This window comes from Anas platyrhynchos, chromosome 3, assembly GCF_047663525.1.
Source record: "Anas platyrhynchos isolate ZD024472 breed Pekin duck chromosome 3, IASCAAS_PekinDuck_T2T, whole genome shotgun sequence".
NCBI lineage: Eukaryota > Metazoa > Chordata > Aves > Anseriformes > Anatidae > Anas > Anas platyrhynchos.
In genome coordinates this window covers 43,524,345-43,551,590 of record NC_092589.1, presented here as the reverse complement: position 1 = coordinate 43,551,590, position 27,246 = coordinate 43,524,345, and the positions used below count along the sequence as shown (strand labels likewise).

General features: G+C 40.1%; 1 protein-coding gene across 3 annotated transcripts in view; it reads right to left on the bottom strand.

Annotated features, from left to right (window-relative positions):
- Window positions 1-679: 679 nt before the first annotated feature.
- Window positions 680-27,246, bottom strand: part of PCNX2 (pecanex 2) — a 153,468-nt gene continuing 126,901 nt past the window's right edge. For 2 of the 3 annotated variants that reach the window (XM_038176129.2, XM_038176127.2), the window contains 9 exons: window positions 24,943-25,196; window positions 20,582-20,815; window positions 18,284-18,387; window positions 11,722-11,866; window positions 10,252-10,482; window positions 9,665-9,939; window positions 8,983-9,164; window positions 4,153-4,601; window positions 680-2,125 (listed from right to left, as the gene is read on the bottom strand). In XM_038176129.2, coding sequence (XP_038032057.2) covers window positions 1,952-2,125; window positions 4,153-4,601; window positions 8,983-9,164; window positions 9,665-9,939; window positions 10,252-10,482; window positions 11,722-11,866; window positions 18,284-18,387; window positions 20,582-20,815; window positions 24,943-25,196 — 2,048 coding nt within the window. In that variant the 3' untranslated portion in view covers window positions 680-1,951. The remainder of the gene's footprint in view (window positions 2,126-4,152; window positions 4,602-8,982; window positions 9,165-9,664; window positions 9,940-10,251; window positions 10,483-11,721; window positions 11,867-18,283; window positions 18,388-20,581; window positions 20,816-24,942; window positions 25,197-27,246) is intronic. The other variant, XM_038176128.2, reaches the window with a different exon arrangement.

The window sequence follows — 27,246 nt, the reverse complement described above, 5'->3', positions numbered from 1 at the left end:
CTGTTACCTGGGGGGGCTCTGCCTCTTCATCCCTTCTGCAATTTCCGTGGAAGAACCGTGTGTACTGGCTGCTCTTGCGGCTCAGGTGATCTCCTCCAAGGGCGAGTTCATCCCACCAGCGATGGGAGCATCTCTGCTCTCAGGTTCCAGAACCAGAAAGGTTCTGGGCTGGCCGAGTGAGCACCCAGCAGGCTTCTCTCTTAGGATCCTGACAAGCGGCAGCTACTGCCACTGGGAAAACTTAGGACTTTACATTAATAGTCTGTTTTTCCCCTTGTAAACGTGAGTAGAATTTTGCCTAGATTATGCTGAGCATTATAAATAATCAACTTGTCAAGATCTGAAGTGAAAGAAAAACAAAAGATTTCTCAACATCATAAAGCAAGTGCAAATAATTCAATGTAAGAAAACCCCAAAATTGCAGCCACACAAAGCTGACTTGGATGGTTTTCTTTTCACTAGGTGTTATTTAGTTTTACTACTTATAATTTCTAGTGCGGCACAGTAGGAAGCTGAGAATGCAACTGTGCATCATCTAATGGTAATAAGACTTAGCTACAGCAGCCCTTGTTAAATCTTTCCTGTTAATTGGGACAAGCCAGCCTGGCTGCACATTGTGGTGAGGAGAATTAGAAACAATCTATGGTACTTACAGTAAAGAGGAATAGCAAGACACCGATAGCTGCAAATTTTTTAATTAAAAAAAAAAAAACAAACAATAAAACAAAACGCGCTCGCATGTGTGTTTATGCATTATAGTACAGTAAGGAGTTGTTGTAGCCTTTTGGCTTCCAAAATAGTCATGGATTCCTGTAAATCAGTGTTTCTCAAACTTTGTGAAAGCATGACTTCTCTTTTTGCCTCATCCGTCTTTATGCAACTATTAAATTGGCAGCAGCTCAGTTTCTCTGGGGGAGGGAAATCAGAGTGCTCTGTAATTACTGGCTACAAGTGTTTATGGACACTGAGTTGTGTCCAGCAATTAAAGGCATTTAGCTGCTCCCTGCCCACTACAAATGCAGACAATAATTACAGTCTGCTTTGCACTTTGCTGCCTTTGAGGAGAACTCTCCCGGGCCCTTTTGCATCTCCCAAGGGGGCTGTTGCCTGGAATTTGAGAAACACTGCTGTAAACCAAACAGGAGCATGAGATTATACCTAAGAGCAGCTGTTAATACAAAGCTGCTTTCTTTGCAAATAAGGTGCACCATATGCTTTGTGAAGGCTTTCCATGCACTGGCTAGTTTCTTTTCTCACATTTGACTTCTGTTAATGTTTTTAGCAAGGTTTGTTCACACAATGTTTCAGTATAGCTGCATGCAGTGTATCAGTCTGTGTGATGCTATGTCGCTATTCATAATTAGCACCTGCATAACATGTTGAAGGAAAATAAAGATTTGCTGTTGGGAAAAAAATAATCAGATTTAGCTCTACGGTTACAGTACGTATTGTACTGTCCTTTTATGCATTCATTGCTTCTGTTCAAAGTTGTCCTTTGCTATACATTATAATCAAGTGCCAATTAATTTGCATGCAATCAGCTGTCTAGCTATGGCAGGAAAGATTTCTTGTGTGCTTTTCACTGAATTGTAATAGTATTTCCCATTGTATTCACTCGCGATGCCAGCTGTTATGCTTGCTTTTTCCCACCACAAGCGTGTCAACACCTCTGCAGGGGAAGGAATGTCAAACAGGTTGTGTTTGTTGTTCTAGCATTTACAAGAACCTGAGATGAAGTGGCACCGTGTTTTCTGACATCTTCCAACCCCACCCATGCCAAGGCCTTTAGCTGAAGAACATGTGCCCTGTGTATTCTTGCCTAGAAGTTAGAAAAATAAACATTTGGAGGTTACTTGTTACATTTGAAAGAACTTAAACCCACCTGCAGCTCCCTGACCTAACTCTGTCTTTAATTCTGAGAAGCGTGTGGCCCCTGCGCTAGCGGTACTCCTCACTGCTCCTCAGAGAGGCTTTGCTGAGAAGCCGTGTCTTCCAGGGCCATGTCTTCTTGGCTGGCCCTTCTGCACTCCAGAGTCTGGCTCATGAAGATGGCATGGGCCGGACCTTGCTCTCGACGAGGTCTGGATTCTGTAGCTTCCGTTGCATCGCAGGTCTCAGTGAGCTGCTGGAGAGACAGAAAGGAGGAGTCGAGGAGATTATTCTAAGTAACACTTCAGCTGTTTTTTGAAGTGACAGGTGAAAAAGTTAAAATTTGATTTAGGAATGTCATTCTGTGAGACTGCATGGGATTCTTAACATGCATAATTCACAAGGGACTTCTGAAGAGTGAACAGGTACTTGTAATGCATAAATTTGGAAAGAAAATTAGAGGAGCTAGAGGTTTAGTACCACAAATGTACATGTATAGAGAGCTGTAAAATACTTTGGATTGAAAAGGACTTCTGGAGGTCATCCAATCCAAACCCCTGGTTTAGGCAGGGCTAACTTCTAAGAAGTTAAATAGGTTAAGTCTGGGGCTGCTTTTATACACCAAATTTTAAATCCAAGTTACAAAGGCACCTTTGCAGCAGAACTGGAATGCAATTATGAACCTGAAAATGTTATGCACTGTGTCACCCCACTGCAGGATCTCACCAACTATGAAAGCTTTCCAGAACTGTGCTGTGTTAAGGTTTAAGTAAAATGCTTCCTCCTCAGTGCTTTCAATCAAAGAAGCACTTGGACTCCAAGCAGTTACTTTTTGGCCAGAGCTCACCTCACCTACGTATAGTGACATAGTCTAAGTGTATCATCATCATCCAGGCTGCCAATGGTTGGCAGGGACTGATGAGTCTTCCAAAGGAAGCTTTCCTCCTGACAGCTCTAAGGATGAACTGGATCATCCTCTCCTCCGAGTACAGAGGCCACACCAATGGTCTACTGAGACTTTACACCCAAATTTTACATGGCTGGAAGTCAGACGAGGTGAATCCCACCACTGGTACTCACCGCTGCAAACTGGCTGAATTCTTGCAAGTTAGACTGTAAACTGTTGGAAGTTGCCGTTATACCTTGTCATCTGATATGTTCAGCTGTACGTATTGTTAAAGCTTATTAGAGTACTAAAGCAGGATTGAACCCAGATGAGTAATGTTCAGTCAAATTCTGTTGAATTTAATGGCAAAGCCTCATAAACTGTACCATAAAGGGCATTTTTGGGTTGACAGCAAAATACACAAAGGCTAAGGAGCTTTTTCACTTGGGAGTTGGAGAATTCTTTGAAACTTAGGGAATTTATACACAATTTGGAATGATATTAGCCGAAAAGTGTTTTGGACTTTCCATATCCTCAATTTTCCCCTGTTGCCAATTTGATTTCCATTTTGATAGGCCAGATGTGAAAGTCAGTCTTAATTACGTTGCCAGCCTCTAGTTGCAGCCACCCTTTATCTCTAATCCATCTTCTCCCATTACTGCTCTGTAGTGTAAAGGTTTTAAAATACACGAAAGCCATAGATGGCAACCAAAGTTTCAGTAGACAATGAAACAGTAGCACTAGTATGTGCACTGAATTTTCCAGGGAAGAAGGAAACAGAACTGGAAGCCTACTGGGATGAAGGCTGGAAATTGTTTGTGTGCACTATTTTTCTTTAGATAATGCTGATTCATAGTGCATGCCGGTTTCCTTGAAGGCTTTTTAGTTTCCTTTGGGAAATATTTCCTGCAGCCTTCCTTTGACTAACCCTTTCAGTAATAAGGTGCCAAGGTTCTGGATTGAATTTCAGGTCAAAGGAGGAGACAGAACAAGTGCATTGTTAGTGGGCGCCATTCCTCTTTGTACAAATAATCCAGTCCTGAGTGAGCAAGCAAGAAACGTACTATTTAAGTCTGCTTATGATGGTACTTACTACCTGGGCTGCATAAAACAGAGACTTGAGTCCCTAGTCTCAGTAAAAGGAAGAGCAACTTTTTGTCCCTGTTTGCAATTTCAGGTGCATTCTTAATGGCCAGCTTACCATTACCAATGAATGCATCACCCATATACACACAAATACTACACAGTCTCATCTTCATTGTGATGCAAAATCCAAAACAAATACCCAAATGCAAAAAAAGACTAGGAGAGAATTAAGAAACCAGTGGTTCAAGGACCTGACAGGCGAGCAGCATGGCAGCTCACGGCCAGTACTGCTGTTCTGGCTTCAGCCTTACCCGCGTTGCCTGACTCGCTGCTCTGGCAGAAGGACCCATGGCGATGTTCATGCTGCTGGATGACTGGGTGTCACTGGTGTTACCTCCGTCCGCAGCTGAGAGCCCAGAAATCACCAGAGCACTTGAAAAGCTTCTCTTGCCGAACAGCAGGCTGAGAGTTGAGCTGGTGGACGAGGCCAGGCTGGACCTGAGCAGTGCAGCAGCTCGGTCCTGCACAGTCAGCTGGCCAGCAACGGGAACAGCAGGGGACTGAGAAAACACAGATGTTGCCGAGTTGTGGAGTGACAGCTGGCTACTTGAAAGCCTTTGGGCAATTTCGTGGGCAGATGTAGATGTTTGGATGAAAGGCTGGCGGCTTTCCACAATTGGTCCAGAGTGACTTGAAACAGGGGGCCTTTGGCTTAAAGCAGTGTGTGCCTGGACAGACTGACTCCTGTGTTTTCTCCTGCCTTTAAAAGAAAAAGTAAAATATTTAAGTGCTGTCTTCTGTGGAATCCTAATGAAGTCCATGCTATTGACAGTGTCCTATGTAAACGTGTTACTATGGGTTGTATCAACTTAAGAATCCAAGAATCTCAGACATGAGAAACAGCTAAACCTATGAACCTCTCTATTTTTTCCACCACAATAGTTCTGACTTTTGGTCAGAATTGCTCCAGTGGTTCTGCACTGGGTCAAAAGAGAGGAAAATGAGAAAAGACACCAAGAAAGGTACGCTGAGCACAGGCTCTCACCTCTTCTGCCCTGTACGTTTTAACCTGCCCAGTGAATGAGCAGCATTGCTCTAACTCCACTCCCCTTTGACAACCACACTAAAGTAGGGGATGTCGAATATCCACCTTAAAGGGCTTGGTATAACTTAGCTGCAAAAGTAAAGCATAGAATTGTGAATTAAAAACTGCATATAAGGAATGATAATTTGAGGATTCAGCCAAGTGGAAGACAGTAACTCCATCTACAAGACAGTTTTTAAGCCTGACAGTTTGACTGAGATCCAAGACTGATATTTACAGTACATCACAGATTGAAAAGATAAGAGCACCCCTACTTAAGGTAAGCTGTTGGAGGTTTAAATGAGATTCACGTACAGCTCTTGCCCCATTCTGTGAAGCGTCTCGATGCAGCCTCTGTTGGATAGAGTGGATGAACTGTTCTGATGGGCCTAGGCAAATTCTGTCTTCCTGTACATATACCCCCTGCTGTTTTTAGCATTTACATCAGCACCTTATGTCATGCCAACAAAACGATTCTGTATTTCTTATGCTTGCATATTTAAATAGCCACAGAATGAAAAATAAAATCAACTTATCAGCCAGTGAACCCTCCAGACACCTGCTTGCGGACTGGCTCTAACCCAGGCTTACGCGGCAAACACCCGGTCATGCGAGTGCCTTGGCTTTTGGCTTTCCAGGAAACTCCAAACACTAACACAAGCCAGCATTTTGTCTAGCTATTGCTATGGGTTAAAGGCAGGTAATCTGCTGAGACCCACCAACACAGAAACAAGTCTGAGGCATTTTCAGGTTGTTGGGGTTGTTGGTATTTTTTTTCCCTTGTTTTTTTTCCCAACACAAGTAGTATGGAAGGGATAGAAGCACTGAAACCCTTCCAAGTATTGAAATGTTGCAGGCATAGAGCAATATAAATCCCACACTGTGGCTCACAAATATGATTGTTTGCTCAATTCACAAGGATTGCATCCAGTAAGGCAGGATTTAATATCCAACCTATTTACATGATATAGCTGAGCCATGCTGTTTTACATCCCCAGGCCTGCTTTCCGCAGGCTGGTACCATTAGCCCCATTTTTCAGATGCCGAAGCAAAGAGAATTTAGGAGCCTTGGCACAGAGTCAGATGGCAGAGTTGGGCTATAACCTACCTCACTGGAGCCGTTCGGCTGGGCTACAACCTAGGTGGTTTGGCAAGCACTGGATGCTTTTCCACCCCATTTACAATATATCATTATTTCTACTGTTAGAACAATAAAAAAATAATTTTCTTCGGATGGCATGCAGTGCTGCTGCCCTGGCAATAAAAGCCCCGTGATCTCTGAGAGCAACAGGACAGAGGTGCGTGGCTCCACGAGCGTGCTCTGCCCTTCAGCATGATGAGCAGGGAGGATGCGCGCTGCCGCCGGGGCCATGCAGGTTCTTCAGACCCGGGGGCTTTGCTTAAGCAAGCGCTGCAGTTTCTGCATCCGATGGTTATTTTAATACATTATGTCTCTAAATAAAAGGCACCGATTCGAATTGGGAACAGAGGAGCTGCGGTGTGTGGGTTTGTGCAGGGGCTACCGCGGCCAAACATCTGTTTGTGATTTCAACTGCCAGCTGACCGCTGTCCAAAAGTACTCGATACTCATCCCGAAGGCGGAGGTTAGAGCGTTGGACAGGACCACCCATATCTACACAGAAATAAGTCTGTCCCTGAAAACAATTAGGAAACAAAGGGTGTTCCCTGAACCGCATCATGAAATAAGGACACTTTGGGGGAAAACCCCACACATTTCCAATGCTCCCGATTTTTGTCACACTTTTATATAGGGCTTTAATTGCATTTTGCAGACTCAGTGGCACCAGGCTGAAAAATGAAATATGAAACATTAAATGCACTTGATTCATAGATTATGAGACTAGAAGGATTTGCTGTGATCACCCAGTCTGCCATGCTATATAGCACGGGCCATGGAGCTTCCTGGGATTAACTTCTATGTGGCATTAATTACTACTACTATTTTTAAGAAAGGCATCCAACACTTGCGGTCAGGGAGAATCCATCTGAACCCTTTGCCATTTATTTTGTTATTTATTTACTTTCACTGTTAAAAATGTGTACTTGACTTCAAATTAGAACTTGCTTAGCTTTGTTGTACCTAAGTCTGCTAGAAGCAATTGGCTTTGGTCACCTGTTGTTGCCCAGGTAAGTACATGCAGACTACGATCAAAGAATCTCTTACAATAGAAATTATTTGAAAGCTTTTAATCTTTCTCTACAGGACATTTCCCAGATTTTTGATCTTTTTTTTTTTTCTTTTTTCTTTTTTTTTCTCTCCTTTGAACTCGTTCCAAATTACGAAGGTCTTTCTTAAATTAGGGCACAGGGATTGTGCATAGGAGGCCAAAAGAGTACTGACCCACAGACAGACTGACAGACGTACTAGTCAGGTGACCCTATTCATTCTTTAACATCTGACATAGCATAAGCTTTTTGCTAGTCCTCTGGTATCACCGTAATGTCCTGATATTTACTGAAGATCAAACGGAGCTTGCTTTTTAAGCAGCTCCTTTAAAAACCTTCTTGAATGAGAGTTATTTGGATTTGCTCAATTAAGCATATAGCTTTGATAGCTGCTCTTTAATGGTCCCCATAGCCGTTAGGATGCAAAGAACTACTTCATGACCAGATCATAGATCATCTGCATCTTTCCCAAGTATAAAATGGATGTATTCTTTCCCCATTTCTACATTATTGACAACTTAGCCTTTTTATATAGTGATGGATCAAGACTACTGTTAAAGTTTCTTGTGCTTCTAATATTCTTAAAAAATAAACAGCAGCAAATCAGCTTTCTTCCTATTGTCCCTAATGGTGCTAGTCAGAAAGTTCTCTTTGTTTCATTTTCTTTCTCTTACCAACTCTCTCTTGGGACTGAATACTGATTTACATTTGCTGGTTTCCATTTTCTTGCATTTGTTGTGCATTTCTTCATTTTACCTCAAAGCCAGGTAGCTTTTCTTAATTAAGCGTGACCTCTCTTGATTGTGGCTTTCTAGGCACCCAATACATCCTTTTAAACAATTCACAATTAATTTTCATTATTGCATGGCATGCTCAGGATCATTATTTTACAATTAAGTTTGCCATTCAGATTACTGCAGTGTCAAGTTATGAGTATGCACCTGGGGATTAGTCTAAAGCTAGACTCAATTAAAAGCAGTAGTTATTTTATCCTTACAGCATGATTTACATTCACGGCAAGATTTTCTCCATTCCTGTCCATTATTTTTAATGGTAGGTCAAAATGATCTTAACAGGAAACAAACAAGTGTTGTACCCTCTAGTTATCTGCCTTAATTGATGCAGTAATACCACAACTTGTAATGCAGTCAATTAACTTGACCTTTCAACAAATCCTGGTCCCTTAGTGACAAGTGCCACAGTGACCCACTGGCAAACTTAACGTATATTTCCAATGTGAAGGCCAGCACTTCTACCTTACAAACACATCTGAAGTACTTTAGAATCCGTAATTTAATAAAAAAAAAAGGCTCATCTGTTAACTGACACAGTGACTGGCAACATTTAATTTTCTCCTGGTAACTGATGTATAGACGTAGCGAGTTATTTGTTATTTGTTTATTCTCCACAAGTGCTGATGAGCAGCCAAACTAATTCCTCAAATAAATCATCATGCTTCTTCTAAGATACTTAAGATTTTTGCATATTTTTAGTTCTGTTATTCCCAGCCAACAATAAGCACAGGCTCAATGTGTAAACTGAATGGGCATCACACACATAGACTCCCATCTGAATTTCTCATTCTGCCTTTGTTAGTAGTACCTCCTAGTCCAAAAATAACACAGTAAATAGTTTGACAGTGGAACCTTTGGTGAGCCACACGAATCACATTTGTCTTACACTCTCCCTGTAAAAATCTGAAACAATATCAGGAAGCCATCTCCTACACATGCTTGTCCACCAGGAAAGACAAAGGTCCCCCTTTATAAAATTAGTTTTCCACTGGATATGAGAGAAGCCCAAAAAGCATCTGTCCATGTGGCCCCTCGGGAGAAAACTACAGAAAAAGCCAAGTAATTTGTGCAAATACCTGCACGCTGGTGGACCTCATGTGATGAAGCTTGCAACTGAGGAGTTCCATCTCTGGTGTGCTGTGAGCTACTGCTCTGGCTTGAGTTACCTGCGGAATGGCCGCTGGATGACCCCCCTCCATTATCCACCTCTTCAACGTTGCCTCTGTCATGGTGAGCTGCATGACAGTCCTTCCGCATCCTGTTTGCAGGAACAAACACGTGGTCAGTCTAAATACATGGAGAACTTGTGCCATCCATGTCAGGAGATGTTGCAATGTGTAATTATTTTTACATGTACTTTGGTCAAGAACAACGATGTGGGGATGATCATCTACATTGCCGAAGCTCTGGAGCATAACCCACCAACACGTTTCCTCATTTTCTGACATGTCACTGAGTTACAGAAAAGAGACCCCTATTTACAAGGACTAAACAGTAAAATTTCCCTGAATAAGGGAAATGTCTCTGCTGACAAGTGATTTGATAATGAATTTTGACTAACATACAGAAAGCTTTGCTTAAAAGCTGCAAATGCATGTGTTTTCTGCCATATCTGTAGGGCTGTTCTATTACACTCTGAGTTGTCTGCAATTAATTTTTTACTCATAGATAACAGGATGCAATTACTCTCTTAACAGAGAATACAGTAGAACTGAGACTGCAGAGTGTCTATCTGCATGACCAAAATTTAACACCTACCTTAACCATTTGGATCTGAACCACTTTTTAATGTTGTCCAAACTGACGGGTCCCCCCCAGATGTTCCTCAGTTGGCTGTGTGTCCCAAGGTACGAGGTGGTTAAAGGGGAAACGTACATTGGATATCCCAGTGGCTGATCGCATGAAGAATTAATTAAGTTCCGCAAGACCTGTTTATTATTCTGGATGCTTCCTCTCTCTGGGTTACGATTGCGCAAGAAAATCAGTTCCTGCTGCTGCCCAGCCCACAGTCCTCTGACACACTCCTTGTTGACCTACAGGTAGGTAAAACACAGTGCGGACCACAGGAAAACATTTGTTACTTAAAATACAGAACTATGTGGTCTAGGTAGAACAGCAGTAGGAGTGTGTAAGTATGCCGTGTCTTTGTACCTACAGGTTTTATGAACTGCATGAGCAGCTACTCCCTGGTTAAGCCTGGGATGTTGCTTTTGATGCACAAAATTAATGGTGCAAAACAGAAGTGAACTGAACAGCGCTCCCCTTGGGGCCTCCAGTCCCTACTCTGACAAATACAATCAACCTCCTCCTTTTTTACTGCAGTATTAGAAAGATGGTTCATGTACCTTGATAACCTTGAAGCTCAAGTAGCTTTTGTGGAGCATGATAACTTTATATTCATCTGCTCCTTCATCTACCACGTGCCTCAGGGTTAGCAGCTCTTCTCTGTTGGAGAGTACAGCAGTGCGCCAGGCAGGGTCCCCTTCATGACAAATCACAACCTTTTCTTCAAAAGATTGGATTGCTTCATACAAAACTGCCGGGTCCTCATACTCATCTGGGCAGGTGAACTGGTCCTGGTAGTACAACAAGTATTGAAAAGGTCAGGTATATTTATGAAAACACAAAAACTATTAACAAAAACCTGTATTTTTGTTTGTTTGTTTATTCCTTTTTTTTTTTTGACAGTCTGCCAAAATCTGTCCCCCAAAATGACTTGTGTCACAGCATGTGTTGGGGGAGGTAGAACAATAGATTTACCAGTAATACATAAAGTGTTCTGTTGTAACCTGTTCTGATTTTGTCTCCACTGGACAAAGGCAGAGAACGAGAGCTTATCCAGTTACAAGTTATAATGTGGGAAACCACAGTAGGCAGAGCTTTTGGATAATCTGGAGGGAGATCAGAATTACCTGGGACATTCCACAGTTCTTGTGGAAATCCTTCTTTTCATTCATGTAAAACCACAACAAAGCACAGACTGTGAATCCATCAACAAGTATCACAATATTGTGTTACTTCATTAGCTGTCACAAAGCAATACTTGCCAGGGATTACATTCACAACATCATTTTGTCCAATTCTCTTGCATTAATCAGAGCAGTTCCACTTCAGTTACATTCAGAGGAATTATAAATATCATGCATTATCAAAGTGTATGAGACTAAATAATATGCCAGAGCAAGAACAAGATCAATTCCAAGCTATACAAAGGTTGACCTAAAGAAACTGGAGTGACTTCAATGGAGGTGTGCCAGAGTTTTACAACTGAAAACAGAATGGGGTCAGAAACAGCATGACATAATCAAACACAGCTGTGACACTAAACCCTTCAACCCACTGCTCTTCTCAGCTGTGACTTTTAATATATGGAAGTGTTTTTCATGTATCACCAATCATCAAAGGACTGATAAATTAACAGTGAAATTAGCCTAATCAATTTATTGATTTTTTAAACTTACTGATCAATTTATTTATTTTCAAGTTAAAAACCATCATTATGGTACCTCTGCAAGTAAAACACGATGTGACCATCAGTTTTGTTCTAATGAAAAAGGCAGGGTCAAGCTCTGCAATAAAAATAGTTCCAAATGGACAGCTGGGGGTACCCCATGTCAACTGAATGTAAAATAAATACATGCTGAGCTTTTCCATTTTGGTTAAGGAAGTTTCTCAGAATAAGGCAACAAGTACTCCACTTCCCTCTCATTTTTAATTTGGACAGTTTCCAAGTTTTCCTTTATTTCCATAAGAAAGCAAACACAACAGAAAAAGATAAAAATTAAAATTAAAAAAAAAAAAAATAAAGACCTTACCTGATGTAGCTTCAGAGACATTCGGATTGCTGGGGCAACCACCTTGTGCAGCAGATCCATGTCTGCAAAGACCCACTCATCTTTCGCTGCTATCCTGAAGTCTCCTTTGAACAGCGCATGGAGGCCATAAAGAAAGGAGTCTAAACTGCAGGACAAAGGCATCAGTCAGTCCCAGAAACCATGTCTGTACCACCAAGCCAGACCCCATTCAGCTGCCCACCACAGGGAGAACCAGGACATGGACCTGGGACTGTACACGATGGATTCTTGAGGTTGTTATAAAGCAAAGGCTGCATGTTCCTACTGAAAACCCATTCCTTTGGGTCGGTGTTTTTCCTTCCGCTGGCACTGCAAACATCTGGCCATGAAAGGATCGTGGCACTTGGAAAAGAAGTCCTAAGGATGGGAGGATCACAGGGTGCAGCAGGGTGCTGCATTGCCATAGTGCCAGCTGCTCGACAATGCCTAGTCAGGCAGCAAAGGCTGCCCCCTCATTTGAAAAGGTATTGATCAGCCCTGTCACTGTTAGCAGTTCTGCTTGCAAGGTAAAAATAATAATTAAAATAACAGCTGTAAAATATACATTTAGCAAATCTGAGACTTCTGCCATGAAACTCAAAACCAGACAAACATTAAACCAGACGTACTGAAAAGAATCCCGAGTTTCACAAGCTGTTCAGCAAACCAGGTGAGAGCATGAATTAAACCTTTGGCATTTCAGACCGAAACAGTAAGCCTTAAAGCAACCACAGCTGGGCTGCTTTCTTCATATAGGAGACTAAATGTTACCAGTTCTGCCTGACCTTGGAGGACGGTTTGCCTGGATCTGAGATTGAAGCGAGATGTTAACGGGACAAAATGGAGCAGCTGCTAGAAAATGGTTGCACGAGGGCTTTGTGCAGAGAACCAGTCAGCCTGCAGCTCCAGCCTGCACCGTGAATTGTGAGCTCCACACAGCTACGCAGCAGCCACTTAGGTAATGTTTATAGGAGGACCACAGACCTAACACTGTTCTGAAGAACTCATCTTGAAATTGAAGAAATCAGAACCATCTGTTAAAAAGCAGGCATCTCTTACAAACCCACAGGACATGGTTTCATCTACCTGCCAAGATTTTACTCACTCTTACAAGAGTTGATTTTTTAGATTGTAAAGGCTCTGAGGAGAAAAAGCATTAAGATGTTAGAGTTTTTCATTACCATCCACACTTTCTCCAGAGAATACATAATCTTTCCACTTAATTGAGCTTTCTTAATTATTTTGGAAAAGAAAAAAATATTTTACATTTTCTTCTCTTCAGAGAGAGGGAAGAGAGAGATTAGGAGGCTGCTTGGCCTACCTTCAAGCTCAAACATTCTAATTTTGCCCATGGTGGGTCGCGTGGTTTAGAAATTAAAACAGAAGGATATATATGTTGTTACTGGAAAAGCAGCTGGATACTGATTTTCTCTGCAAAAGCACCGTGTAATACAAATCAACTGATCAGTGGGACTGAGGCCACTCGGTAAGGCAGGGCTTCTCTCACTGCTGGGAACAGTAGGAGCACAGGGAAGCTCTTGTGAATTCCTACCTCATTTGCATTTATTAGTACTAAGTTGCATATTAAAACATGCCCAGGTTTAAGAGGCACGCACGTACACTCAGAGCTTCAAAACATTCAAGCACGGGTTTCAATGGGAGTTGTTACGTGTCTTCAAAGAACGAATCCCTGCTGACCCTCGATCAATCATCTCTGGAGTATGGAAGATGATAACGTACCCAAACCCTGCTTAATAGCTAGGAAAGCCCTAGAATAAACCAGATAGAAAAGAAAAAAAAATGGTGGGTGCAGCCCATGCACCCACAAATCACCTCCCTGAAGCAGGTGAGAAATCAGGAGGTGTCCTTCCAGTCGCCCCCCCAGCAGACAGCATGCAGCATATGTGAATGAATGAATCCCTGCCTGGAAAAAAAAAACACTTCTGTACCTAAATAGATTTTCCAGGATGAAACTGAAAAAAAAAGGACCCCAAAACGTGCACCTACTGATGGCTCAGTGGTATAGTTTTTCCCCAGGTAACACTGCCCGTATTTGCTATGAAAAGTTGGCTGGGATGAAGGAAGGAGCAGGCAGGAAAGAGAACTGGTTTTTACATCATTAGAGGCTTTCAGACCAAATATGAACGCCAGAGTAGACAAAGAGTTTGCATTCGCATCAAAGTGTCTTACAGGCATCAGCACATGCTAAACAGGCTGCTGTGAACAGCAGCATCTGCTGAAAGCAAGGCCAGCACTAGGACAGCTATGCAAACTGCAGCTGAGCATCAGCAGAGGGAGCGGACGGAAGCACGTACAGCTCCCACTGTGCTCAGTTTGGGAAGACTCAGCCATTTCTCATCCCTCTGCATAATAAGTTCTCTAACCAGCATTTTTAAGAACAAATGTGACTGTTACAAGGAGCAAAGCGGTGGTGGGAGGCTGAGAGACAATTATTTTATGTATTGTATTTCCCACCAGAGAGGTCTGGAGGACATTGCTGTGTTCACAAAACCATTCCCTTTTTTTATTCCTCTGCCAATTGTAATGAGGCTTTCGGACAAGGCTTTCCTACCTATAATGTGACACTAACTCAAGCCTGTAACACACAGCCCTTAATCCACATAAAATACAGCTGTTGTTATTCCTCTCATTGTTATGCTCTCTCCTGAAGACTCTAATGAGATTACAAGGAAGCTATGAGCAAACAGCTTTGATCTCTGCTCTGACTCGAGGTTGTTGCTACTTTCTTGGCCCGGTTTGAACATAGCTCAATTAGTCATCTGCTGCAGTTGCAGGCTCCTTCCAAGTGTTTTAAAAACTAGTTAAGGTAAATTCACATGCCAAAGAAACTATGTTAATCAGGAAAAGACACAACTGCTATTTCTGGCAACACTTCCAACGGTCTGAGCTAAGACCTGAAAACTTGCTATCACAACAGCGAGCTGTTTCTAAAAATGCAGGTGTGGGGGATGCTGCAGCTCTGGGATGTGCAGCAAGGAGGGGATGAAGCAGCACCACAAGGACTGGGGGAGGGCAACAGAGCCAAAGCAAATGCTCCCCCCTTCTTCACTCCTTACGTTGCTCCATCAACTGGAATGAAAAGCATTTGATACAAGCCCCCAAACAGTACAAACAGATGATGGCTAATGAGCTGGTGAGTATGTCTGTGTGTATTTTGTACTCCAAACCCAAACCTCTGTCTGCAGTTTATAGACCTTTCCCAATGTTAATTGTAGATTTATTTCAGCAATAAAGACATGTGCATGCCTGTGAGCCAGTAATCACCTGTCCATCTTAGCTCACCTCGAAGAAATATCTTCACTGGCAGCCCCTTTCAATTGGATAGTTTAGATGTTTGTGGTTGTGAGCTAAGGGTCAAACTTTTCTCCCCTGCTCCTGCTCTGCTCAGCTCTGGCACACACAAAGCTGCACTGCCTGCTCCAGCTCCCACTGGAAGTATCTGATGAGAGACACTTTATTAAGAGAATTTCCTATTTTTCCAAATTTGAAACATACACTGAACATTTATTTATTAGTAGGTCTAGAGGCTGAATAACATTATTAAGTATTTTACCCATGGATGCACACTGAAACATATCACTCACGTTTGAATAAATGAATGGTAATGTCATGTCATTCTTCAAATTGCATTTTGTGCAGGATGTCTCCTAATAACAGTTTAAAAGAGCATGTGATTTGCATAGCAATGTTCTGCCTTCCTAATGAATGCATTTATAGTATAATCTAGTGTTAATGTTGGGTTTCTACTGACATTTCCATGAACAGGTACACTGAATAATTATTTACATACATTATATAAGAGCATTTAAAACCTTGGTTTACACAGTGACATTTACTGATTAATAGATTACACAAAATCATGTGTAAATGAGTGCAAATTGATAGTTTACATACACAATGTAAACTTGAATCTCAATTCTGTAGCGCACGGCTCAATGTAGCACGTTACCTTTGCATTCCTATTTTTGTGAAGCAGTTGGATGACTGTCACTCCTCAAGACACAGCAAGGGCTAGACTTTGTCCATACAAAGTTTCCTCCTTCCTGCACAGTCACCCCAGAGAACAAAACATGGGCACCAGATCACAGATTCTTGGACTGTTTGCTCACATTGAACATATCTGAAATTCTTCATGGAAATAAGCACTTGGGGAAGAAAATTACAACACCTATCTGCCCATTACATCCCAAACTCATAAAGAAATCTCTAGCAACACTGTAGACCAGGTGCTTCACAGCCAGAACTAATAGAAAATCTAAGACAAAGTTCAAGGTCATTTCTAGGTGCCAACCAGATTAACCTAAATAGTCATGATACCTTTTAAAGGAAAAGGAGTTAAAAAAAATCACCTAAGAAATGATTCCTCCAACTTCTGATGCTCCAAAGTACATCTCTCCCATCTGACCTGAATATAGACCTGCAGCAAGCTGAGAGTTGCGGCCAAGGACCAGCAATAATGCTCTAAATTACCCTCTGCAAGTACTGAGTCTCTCCATCAAATACAGAGCAAGAGGAGGGAGACCTGCCTTCACTGCCAAAAGTTAATCTTCGGAAACATTTTCTGGCCTTATGGGTGTTACATGTTTTGGACAAAGTCTCCTCCCCCTTGATATGCCATGTAATTGTACAACTATCAGAGTCTGGCTGCCTTACTGCTTCTTTGTGTTTAAATAAGCTGCGATGATCTCTGTGAAGTAGTATAAGGATGGTAAGAACTGCTCTCTGTCCTGTACTCAGATGAATTTGGGGGATTTTTGTTGATAAAGGTATTGATGTCTGAGGGCAAAGTACCCACCTTTCTCACTAGGCAATAATTTATATTGAAGTATTCTTGTGAATTAAAATAAATATATAAATTCTTCAGAGACAAAAATAAACAACATTCACCAAGCTCAAGTCATGTTTTGTAGCAATAGCAATTTATAACTTGAATTGTGCTATTCAGATTCCTATTTTTTTTCCAGATCTTTCTGACAGTTGAAAGATACTGAAGATATCTTACCCAAGTGGGTAAATGACACAGTTTTTCACAGTGAAACTTCTCTAAGAGAAGCTTTTGTGAAGAAGTGCTGAAAAAGATTCTAACAGAAGCTTCCATTTAATCCCTTTTATGACATAAGGTACATTTTAAAAATACAATGATTCAATACTGCCTTGGAGCACTTTCTTAATAGAAAGGAAAACCAGGACTTAATTAAAGATAAAGGATTATATATAATAGAATCAGAAAAACAGGGATAGAGCTATGCAATGCATATGACTACCACAATTCTTTCCCTTCTACAGACTTTTTCTCTGCAAGAAAAGATGTTTTTAAATACTTGAGTGTCCACTTCCCAAAAGACAGAACCTGATTTGGTTCACTGGTTATGTTCCAGATTTTAAAACGACTTCAATATAGCTGACTCCTGCAATTCTTAAAGTCTTTCCAAATAACTATCCTCAACATTCATACTTTTGAGGTCAAGCTTTGGAAAGTCTCTGATAATATTATCTCTTTGCCTTAGCTACTAACCATGTAAGCCAATAAAAATAGGCGCCATTGTTACTGTACCTGTACTAGTGCCAAATCGTCATAATGAAGATTTTTAAGATCCTGTGGAAAGTACATGCAATGTGTTGACAGTTTTAGGAAGCTTTTGTGATATTTTTAGAAGCATTTCTAGTATCACTGTGACATATCTATTGTGGGCCCAGATCAAAATCACTTTAATCTTTTCTGTAAAAAGACCATAAATGCTCATCAACTTTTCTATCATGTCCCCATACTTGAAAATTTTGATCATCAAAAAATAGGGCACATTTACTAAACACTTCACTAATCTGAATATATAGAAATTAAGGGAAAATAAATTCAACCCAGAATAAAACTAATAGAGAAAGGGAATATGCAAAAACAAGCAGAAAAGAGACGACAAAAGCCACTTGAGAAAGCAGAAAGGAGCAGCACACCAAGAAATAGCCATGTGGGTCATGAACATTTTGCATGACTGACTGAAAAAAGATGTGAAAATAGACATTACAAACGTCTCAAAGGATAATAAAGCTAGAGTGAATGTTTAAAGGTCTGGTTTATAACATAAAGTGCATTCAAATTCACACATGCTGCCTTTGTTTACTTGTTAATAAGACAAATTGTCCCTAAGGATTTGCTGATAGAAGGCTAGCTAGCTTTATTCATAATTTTGTGCCAATACAGCAAGGTCACTTAGAGACTATATTTACTAAACTTTTCTATTGCTATTAAACTGTGAATACAGGGATTTCAAATACATCCAATAAAAACAAAACAAAACAAAACAACAAAAAACCACTAAAATTACATGAGAAGATAGACTTTTTTTTTTTTAAAACAAGTAAAGTTTATTAATAAAATGCCTAATCTATGCAATTAATTACTCAGGCTGAGCAACTAGAACAGCATAAAAGGTACCTTGATCTAAGGTTCTGCTGAGATTCTACAGTAAGTGAAAAAAACACAAACAGATCTTCATGATGAGGAGAAAGGATTCCCAAAACTTACCTGATGGCCATGTTGTGAGCTGCAGTTCCCAAAGCTCTTCGGCCCAGTATGCACAAGGCAAAGGAAAGCGTTACTAGTGGAGAATCCTCATCGCTGTCCAAGTGCTACAAAGTTTTAAGAGTAGCATGTAATTCTAGACACAAATAGGGTCTTGATAAGCATTTCAATACTATAAATAGCAACATTCATAAAATATGTCTGTAGATGGATCTGTACACACAAACACTCTTTGCAATTAAGCAGAACAAGAAGGAAAATCATTGCAATCAGAAGCTTTCCGCAAAATGCAGCTTATTTTGCCCACTGAGTAGAAACTGAACATTTCAATCTCAGGTAGTGAGAGATCAAAAGGCAGGGAGGGAGGGAATCTCTGCTGTTTGTTGCATTTGTTTGTTTTGCTTTTACTTCCTCCAGACATGACTTTCAAAAACAGAGTGGATTATTTATTGCTGAGAGACACTGCAATTAGAGGCAGCAAAACCCCTCTGCATGGGACAACAGGTGCATGTGAGACACCCTGACACATTTCAGAACAATCTATTTAGAAAACTGTGGGGGAAAACACTTCTAGTGAATACCAACATCTATCTAAACTACATGCTATTGATGACACTGACCTCACATTTAAACAAGCAGTCAAAATGTTTAATTTATATTTACTAGGTTAGGAGTGTGTTGTTGTTTGTTTTTTTTTTTAACTGAAATTTTTGAAAAACAAAACAAACACTTTGCTATCAAGCAGGAGGAAAAACTTAGACTCCCATGAATGTGAATCTTTAGGAGGGTACATATTATTATTTTGGACCGTGCAATCAGTGATTCCTTTGACTCTAAAACTGAAGCCAGTTATACTGGAGAATGTAGCTGATACTGATTTTCAGGGCACACACTGAAGCTTTTTTAAATCTCATCACATAGTTGACCTTTATCTCTACACAGCTGATGAATTACAAAATAAATAAAAAAAAAAAAAGAAGAAAAATAAAAAGATGTAAAAAAATATATATATGAATTGTTGTGCACACAGACATGCACTGGTGCAGGCATTAGTTTGCTCTTTTATCTCTAACTTACAGGATTTTAAAGTCTATTGGACATGCCTAAATCTACCATTTTATTTGAAAGGTACAGCCATATAACAGGTGAAAAGGTGTCATTTAGCAGAGACTTTCACTGCACTTTGGGATGCTGTGTGTGTCCAAATTTGGGAGCTAAGACCTGGAGATGAGCAAGGAAAGAGATGAAACATTCCCAGCAGGAAGAGCTGGTGACAAGGCTCGAAGGACAGTCCAATGAAAACAACACCAAATATAGTGGCATGCAGAGGAACTCGTGGAACTGTATTCAGGTGCAGAGACATGAGAAGGAACTGAAGTGGTGAAGAAACATTAAGATTCAGTGATGTTACGCTGTTCAGCTAAGGTCAGTGGTAGCACTTGGGATGTTCTATTTGTGATCCTGAATGAAAAACGCACAAGTAACATTGCATGGTGGCCAGGAAAGATATGCTTTTCATTTTTTCCCCATTGTCAGCAATAATAAGAAAATTAAAACTGAGGAATATGCTTGTCTGCAACTGTATTCCCCCTCTGGGCTATTTTGAGTATTCCACGGAAATACAGTAGGGCATTTTTGCCAAATGACTGCTGACCATCAGTAATCTTATCAGCTGAAAGCATGTGAATGTGTGGCAGCAAACCTGTCTCTGACCTTCTAGAGCCGCAAGGTCATTTCACACGTTTTTCTGGTGTAGTTCACATCTGAATGTCGTGCTCTCAGGGGTGATCTACACTAGCAGTTAGTTTGCTGTGCACTTCCCTACCGCTTGAGGACTGTATTCAAGCACAGGCAGATGTTTGGAAAGGGTGCACAAACATGGACAAATGTTTAGCAATGGTACCCAAACACTGCCAACACTGAAGGAACAAGAATGCTCTGATGATACTTCCTGAAGAAAGCCCACTCCAGCAGCACTTCTGTGAACACTTGCTACAGGCACACTTTCTAGAGATGATAAAATTAACAGTGTTGGAGAGTATGCACAGTACGGAATTGGTTCTGTATTCAACAATGACAGCTTTGAAGCTGCTTGAGGTTCAGTTTTTTGTACAAGAGTAGTATCTAATGTGCTTTTTTCCATTCTATGCAACATAGATTTTCCTTTAAAAAGTTATATCTGACAGTTCAAATGAAATACATTTTCCTCTATTAATCCTGAGGAAGAAAAAGAGTAACCATGCATCAGTTAACTCCTAGCTCAGGAATTAAAACTTACTGCTGAAAAAAATGAGAGCTTACCTCCACCCTTTTCCTGGCACAGTACTGAATCCAGTCCAGATAAACACTGCAGAAACTAGCTCTTGTTATTCCTTGGAGACAGGGAACATAATCTTCATCTATGTTAATGTTAAACATTGCAAGGTCACGTTCAATATAATGCCACTTTGCATAAGGCTGCAGTATCTTTTGGATGGATTCGTCCTTTATCCAGTCAAAAATTTTGGGAGAGCTTGCTGTAAAGTATATTATACTCTGTTGACAAAATGTGCAAACATCAGTTAATCTCTGATTCATGCAGAAATATTTTACATAGCGCGATTAAATCAAAGAGGACAACACTAGCTACCCATAATGGTACATATTCTTCCTATTTTTTACTGCTTGGCATCATTGCTGCACCAAACTGTTTAGTTAGATGATAATACTTGATATCTAAATAGCAAACAGAAAAAGAAGTCATGTCTTTAATACATTGCTGCCTTATAGGAAAACTAATACAAACCAATAGACTGCAATAAGAACATGGAATTCCTTTGTGAATACTGGTGGGGCTTGTAGAGCCTATTACCAAGAAAGTGATTTTGATAAAAGTCCAGGGAAATTTTGAAAAACTAGCAGTAGATTCTCACATGGTCAGAATAGGTTTCTTTTTTCTGTGTGAACGTCCTGTTATCTGGGGAGAAAGCTTTCCTAATTCTTTAGAAAAACATTTCCACCACGATTTAACCACAAAGGTGAGATTTGACAGATGTGTATAATGTAACCCTGAAACCCCATTTTAATTGTTCTTTTCCTTCTGCATTTAGTAACATTATCATTTTTGTTATTTGTCAATGTGGACAATAAATAATGATGGAGAATTTATTATACATAATGTTATGAAGCTTGTAGCTGATCTGACTGACTTTACTTTTAAAAAGCACTGAAGGAGGAAGAGCATTTAAGCAGGTGTTCTTTTACTGAATACATAAATAGAAAGCAGCAAGACTCATATCTGTGCCTGAGTTCTAAGCTTAAGTTCTAACCAGTGGGTCTGGAACCATTAAAGTAATAATAAGAGAAACCTATCAGTACTAAACTTAAAGACTATTTGCAAAAGAACACGGAACTTAAGGAGAAGTTCCAGTCTTGTCAAGGAAGGTGACAGCAGCAGGGAAGTCCATTATAATGTTTCATGACTATAATGTTTCGGTTTAATAAAATACATTCATTTAGAATTGGATTCCAAATCAAACAAGAGGCAAGTGAAAACGGCTGAAGATGATGTGGTTCTACTTCATCCATGCAACAGAAATATTAATAAGCAATTAAATGTATAAAATGAAAATACGATGGATTAAATAGAAAAAGGACAGAAGCACCACCAGCCCTTTAAAAATTCCAGATGCCATCCACAATTTATCTTTCTAACTGTACAAAAATACACAGGCAAGAGGGAAATTAAACTCCAGAGGAAAAAGACAAGGAAGACTGATACAGACTGGGGACAGACCCTTAATTTCTTGGCATGTGGAGGACAATAAGCTCATTTAAAGAGTCACGCAGAAACAATAGAAGCCGAAAAACACAAGACTCAGCGAATGCAGATTTCTTAAACAGTAGAAGACGTTTAAATAAGACTAGATTGGAAAGATGGAGGAGGCACAAGGGAAAAATATCACAGTGGTTGGGCAGGAAATGATTTCAAAATATATGCAGGAGGACTACAGGAGCTGACCCACTTTATTTGTGGAGAATAAAAATCCTTTTATAAGGAGAAATAAGGGCTTTTCTAGGCTGTCAATGAAACTGCAAATGAAATACATACATACAGAATAAGAAGCTCAGTGCAACTCACTCTTTAAAAGACCAATATAATACTTATTCATGAAGCATAGGAGAACTGAAACAAAGCATACATTTGCTTTGCTGATCTTCAAAATACAGTTTGCTTTTCTTATTATTCTCACCTGTGTTTACAAAGAAACAGATTCAGCTGGGAAAATAATCAGACTGGTAATCAGACACAGAAACAGCAAAAACTTCTGCCACCTAATTAAGTTCTGCTCTTGGTAGCTCTTCATGGGTATGTTTTGTGTGTGAGTACATTCTCAGCTATATGGCAATTCAGAAATGATATGGTAAATATTTACCATACTGTAAGCTACAAAGAATAAACTAGAAGCACTCCAAGCACTCAGTGTGATGGAAGTGCAGATGTTGCTGAAGCTCAAGTCTACGGCTTCTCTGAGTTTGTGATTTATCTGACTTGAACACTGCATTAACCGGAGTTCTTCATAAAATTACCTTCCTGCTCTGCTAAAAGGAAAGTGTCAGAGCTTGAAAATGTTCACAGCAAAATTGCCCAGGGTCTTCACGGCTCAGGATTCCTCGATGAGGGCAAGCTGGGGAAGGAGTGAATTCTCACTTCTGTTGCTGGTATCACTTATCCGAAGGTAAGTTCTAACAGCACTAAACAAACAGGGTGATAGCTTATCTGATACATAACATAATCTTCTCACCTTCCTAAGCTGTAACAAGGATTTTATCAAATCCTATCAAAGCTCCTGATTATGGAAGAAACTACTAACATGAAGAACAGGAAGAAAAAAATCTCCTTACAAGTTTCTTCTGGGATGGTCATTCTGAGGAAGGGTTCTCCTGAATTTAAGGGAGCCCCAGCACAGGTTAATACCAAAGATGCCAACTGATTATTATGATCCTCTGTTCTCCTTTCACTAAGAAGATTAAGTAGATTAAGTAGATTAAGGGACTGGCACCTTTCTAGGAATGAAGTTCCATAAAAGCAGTACAATGACATTGGCTCGAGGAAATCAAACCAAAATAGATTAGATTCCCACATCTTGCAAGTCATAGGTGGTGAACATTACAAAACCTGCACCCAGTGGGTGTGGAGCCACAGCATACCTCAGTAGCATGGAGATCATTTAACCCCCCTCCCTTTCACTTGAGGCAGGATCAAGTGAATTAACCTCATCATTAACATATGGGACAAAAGTTTGTCAAAGCAACTTTATATGGTGGCAGCTTCTCGGATACTTCAGACCCAAAACTCTAAAGCACACTTAGTTAAGTTATATTTCATATGTCATAACCTCAAACTTTCCACAAGTCCTCTCCATTTTAGTTGACTTAAAGACGCTTTAAAAGTTCCTGCTTACAAGGCACAACTCTTTGTTACTTTAAACTAATGAACTGCCAATTTTACTCCAGAGTAGGCTGGGATGTTTTTCAAGCTCATTCACCCATTCACTATCAAAAACTGAATCATAACAGCTTGCATCAATTTAAAATTTAGGTTACCTTTTAATGCAAAGTGAAACAACTGTAGCAATGTTTTAATTTCAGTTTAAAGAAGTGTTTTTTGTTGTTTTTGCTTATATACTTATAAAATAAATAAATAAAAAACATGCTCACACACAGTTTTGCCTCTGAACTTATTTAAGACACCCCAGTCTATGTTTTATAAAGTAATCAACTGCATGACCAAAGAACTTTTGTGAGGAAATGATCTTGTTTTAACTGCATGGGTTCATTTGCAAAAAAAATGTGACTAATTTATTTACAAGAGGTGTCTCTTTAAGGTTGACAGGATTTTTAAAATTGCAGAGACACAGGTAGGGAGGAGATGTCAGAAATGGTTGGGAGCTTTGGTAATTAGCTTAATGGAAGTACCAACAGCATAAACAGCAGCCTTTGGCTTTTGTTGCTTCAGCAGAAGACAGTAAAGCATAGTGATCTCTTCATTTGCTGGGTTGAAAGGGTTTGGCTTTTATAACAAATAAGTATCTGTGTGGTCACTGTAATCTTAATAACACTGCAAATATAGAAGTGGTATAAATGAATTGAAGTTTAATCAGTGGAATTCACTAACTTCAAATGTGTTGTGATACTTACATTAATCCTTTTTTACCTGCTGTTTTATGCTGGTAACAAAGTACATTTGAGAAACAGCTCTTCAGAGAGCTCCAAAAATCTTTACGCTTGTTCATTATTTCCCAGAAAAAAAAAAAAAAAAAAAAAAAAAAAAAACACGGTAAAAAGGCGAAATCAAGAAGAAATAACAAACTGTGAGTGAAGTTTTGCTTTGTAAGAACGCTTCCTCTGCCTTTATCAGCAGATGTTAACACTCCTTCTTGATTTCTGCTTAAGAGTGTCCATGATTTTCTGTACTACATGTAACTGGCCAGAATCATGTGCAGCAAAGGGAGATATGAGTTAATTATCCCTACCTGATATTGAGTCAGTCTGACTGCCAGTAGTGGAAATGAATAAATACAAAGCCAGCTACTTCAAACTCTATTTCTAAAAGCTAGCCAGAAAGCTAGCTTTTAGACACTCCAGGATAGGAATACAGTCCACTTTACCAAAGAGTTTACCTTTATATAGTATCTGATAAGTATTCTCCGCAGATCAAACACTTGCAGCATTGTTGCAGCGTTGTTATCAATGATGCTATATCCTTCCAGGATGTACTGGGTTCGTGTTATTTCCCATGTCAGCCATCGGAGGTTAAAGGCTGCATTACACGATAACAAGTGAGGCAAGTGTCCGGGTTTACAACAGCAGCAGCCTTCATTGTCTTCATCTCCTTCTGTTATAGCCTCCACTTCTCTCTGCTGGCAATATGTCCCTTGGCAGTGAGAAAAAGAGAATATGCTGCCAGTTATTGTGGGGGGAAGAAACAAAGGACTTCCTTCAAGCAGAGGAAGTATGATTTAAGGCTCTACACGCTTAGCAAAAATCTAATAGAAAGAGCTATGGCAACAAATTAGATGTGCCAATTGATCCATGTGCAGTAGGAAATAAAGCGCTATACATCATTTATTTACTACTATTTACTATCACCTATAAAAGCCAAAAGGGCCCAATCTGATGTTCTAGGCATTTGGTTCTGAGCTGAGCCAAACTACAGACCACAGCTTCTGCCTTAATAAAAACTCACCAGGAAGCAACACTAAAGATTCTTGCTCCATCAGGCATATTAAGCAAATTGATCCAAGTCCCAGTCTGCTTCTTCAAATAACATACAGGATGCAAACAAAGATTTTACAGTATGTCAGAGCACTTGTAAAATCTGGGTTAGAGCAAACTATCTTGGAAAGCAGGTGCCAAAAATAACATGCAACTGGTTGTTCTCTTTCCCACTGGAGTAAAAGTTACTCCGGATCAAACATTTCTAATGAATAGCACTAGTGGCAGTACATCACGAGGACAGAGCAGCTCTCCAATTAGCCTATTACACAGGCCTTTAGATCAAAATGGAAGAAATCTTTCTGAAAAAGTCATATTAACTCAAAAAGAAGTTGTAATGCAGCAACAATAATATTTCTGCTTTGCAGACTGCATTTCTGGCCTGTGCTGTGCACTCTTGATGGTCAGCCTGAGCCCTCAGGATTTAAAAGCTATAAATGTGGTTTGAAAACCATGTAGAGCACTACAAATCAAAACCAGAGGTGGACATGTGCTCCCCACACAGTTCTCAAAATACAAGAGCTATATTTTCTTGACATGTAGACCTTCTTAAAATTTACTCTCTGTGGGTTGTTGCAGAACTTCCTCTCCCCCCTGAAGTTCTACAGAAACTATCTTTCAAGGCCATGCAAGCTACACATACATCTCACATGGCCTTTCCACCAGTGGTTTCAGTGTCACCCCATGAGAGAGCTGGCTCAGTCCGCTTCCAAATGGTCTCAAAAGGAGAGGAAGGTGCTAGACACTGTACTGCAGTTTCTGGTGAGGGATACACTCAGTTAAAGCCTTAGCTGGCATCAAAGACACAACACTTACCAGCAGGCTCTCATCTGCTCATTACATGTTCCTTAACAAGCATGTCTCTCACATACTAATTCGAGTCTGCATCTCTGCTACCACTTACCTTTCATTCTGGAGCAAAGTGTGGTATGGCATATAAATTTAACATATCAGCAAATACACTTCAGAGTACATCCTGTGTTCTCACAGTCAAAAATAGCAAGAAAACCACATGATTTGAAACACATCATCTCTCTGAGAACTTTATTGCTAGAGATTATATAAAGAAAAATAAGCAGCATCTGCCAGGACCAACAGACCTGTTCTGTTGTGTCAGTGTAAATGGGAGAAGAATTTGGGTATGTTTGAAATTGAAAACGTACTGTGTGTGTGTAAATCCAGCGTTGTTCACATACTCACGTGTGTTCCCCCTTGGACTTCAGGGATATACCATTATGACTAATTATTAAATGACTTAAGTAACCTTAGTATAAACATCTATCCGATCAAGACAGCCACTAAGTGCAAAACATGACCTATCAAGCTGACATTTCCAGCGGGACGGGACATGAACTGGCCTGCTTCTGCTTCATATTTCACGGATTTCTACATGAATTAACACTTAATGCTCAACAGCAAAAAAAACAGTAACTGCTCTGGGTCAGTGGATGCTTTTCTGAAGTCAAGTCAAAAGACATTGTACTCAAAGCAAAACAGGGAGAGGCACATTCCTCTGTACAGAGCTTGAAAAGGGTAAAATAACTACTCCTTTCTGGTGCTGTTACTATTGCTGTTATGTCTAGTTTTTGAAAGGTTAAATGTCTTACAGTATTAAACTGAATTTAAGAGATCAGTCCTCATCCCAGGTGCTAAATTAAACATCGACAAGTGTTTATATGTGGTGAAAAGCACAGGCCTAATAAACAACT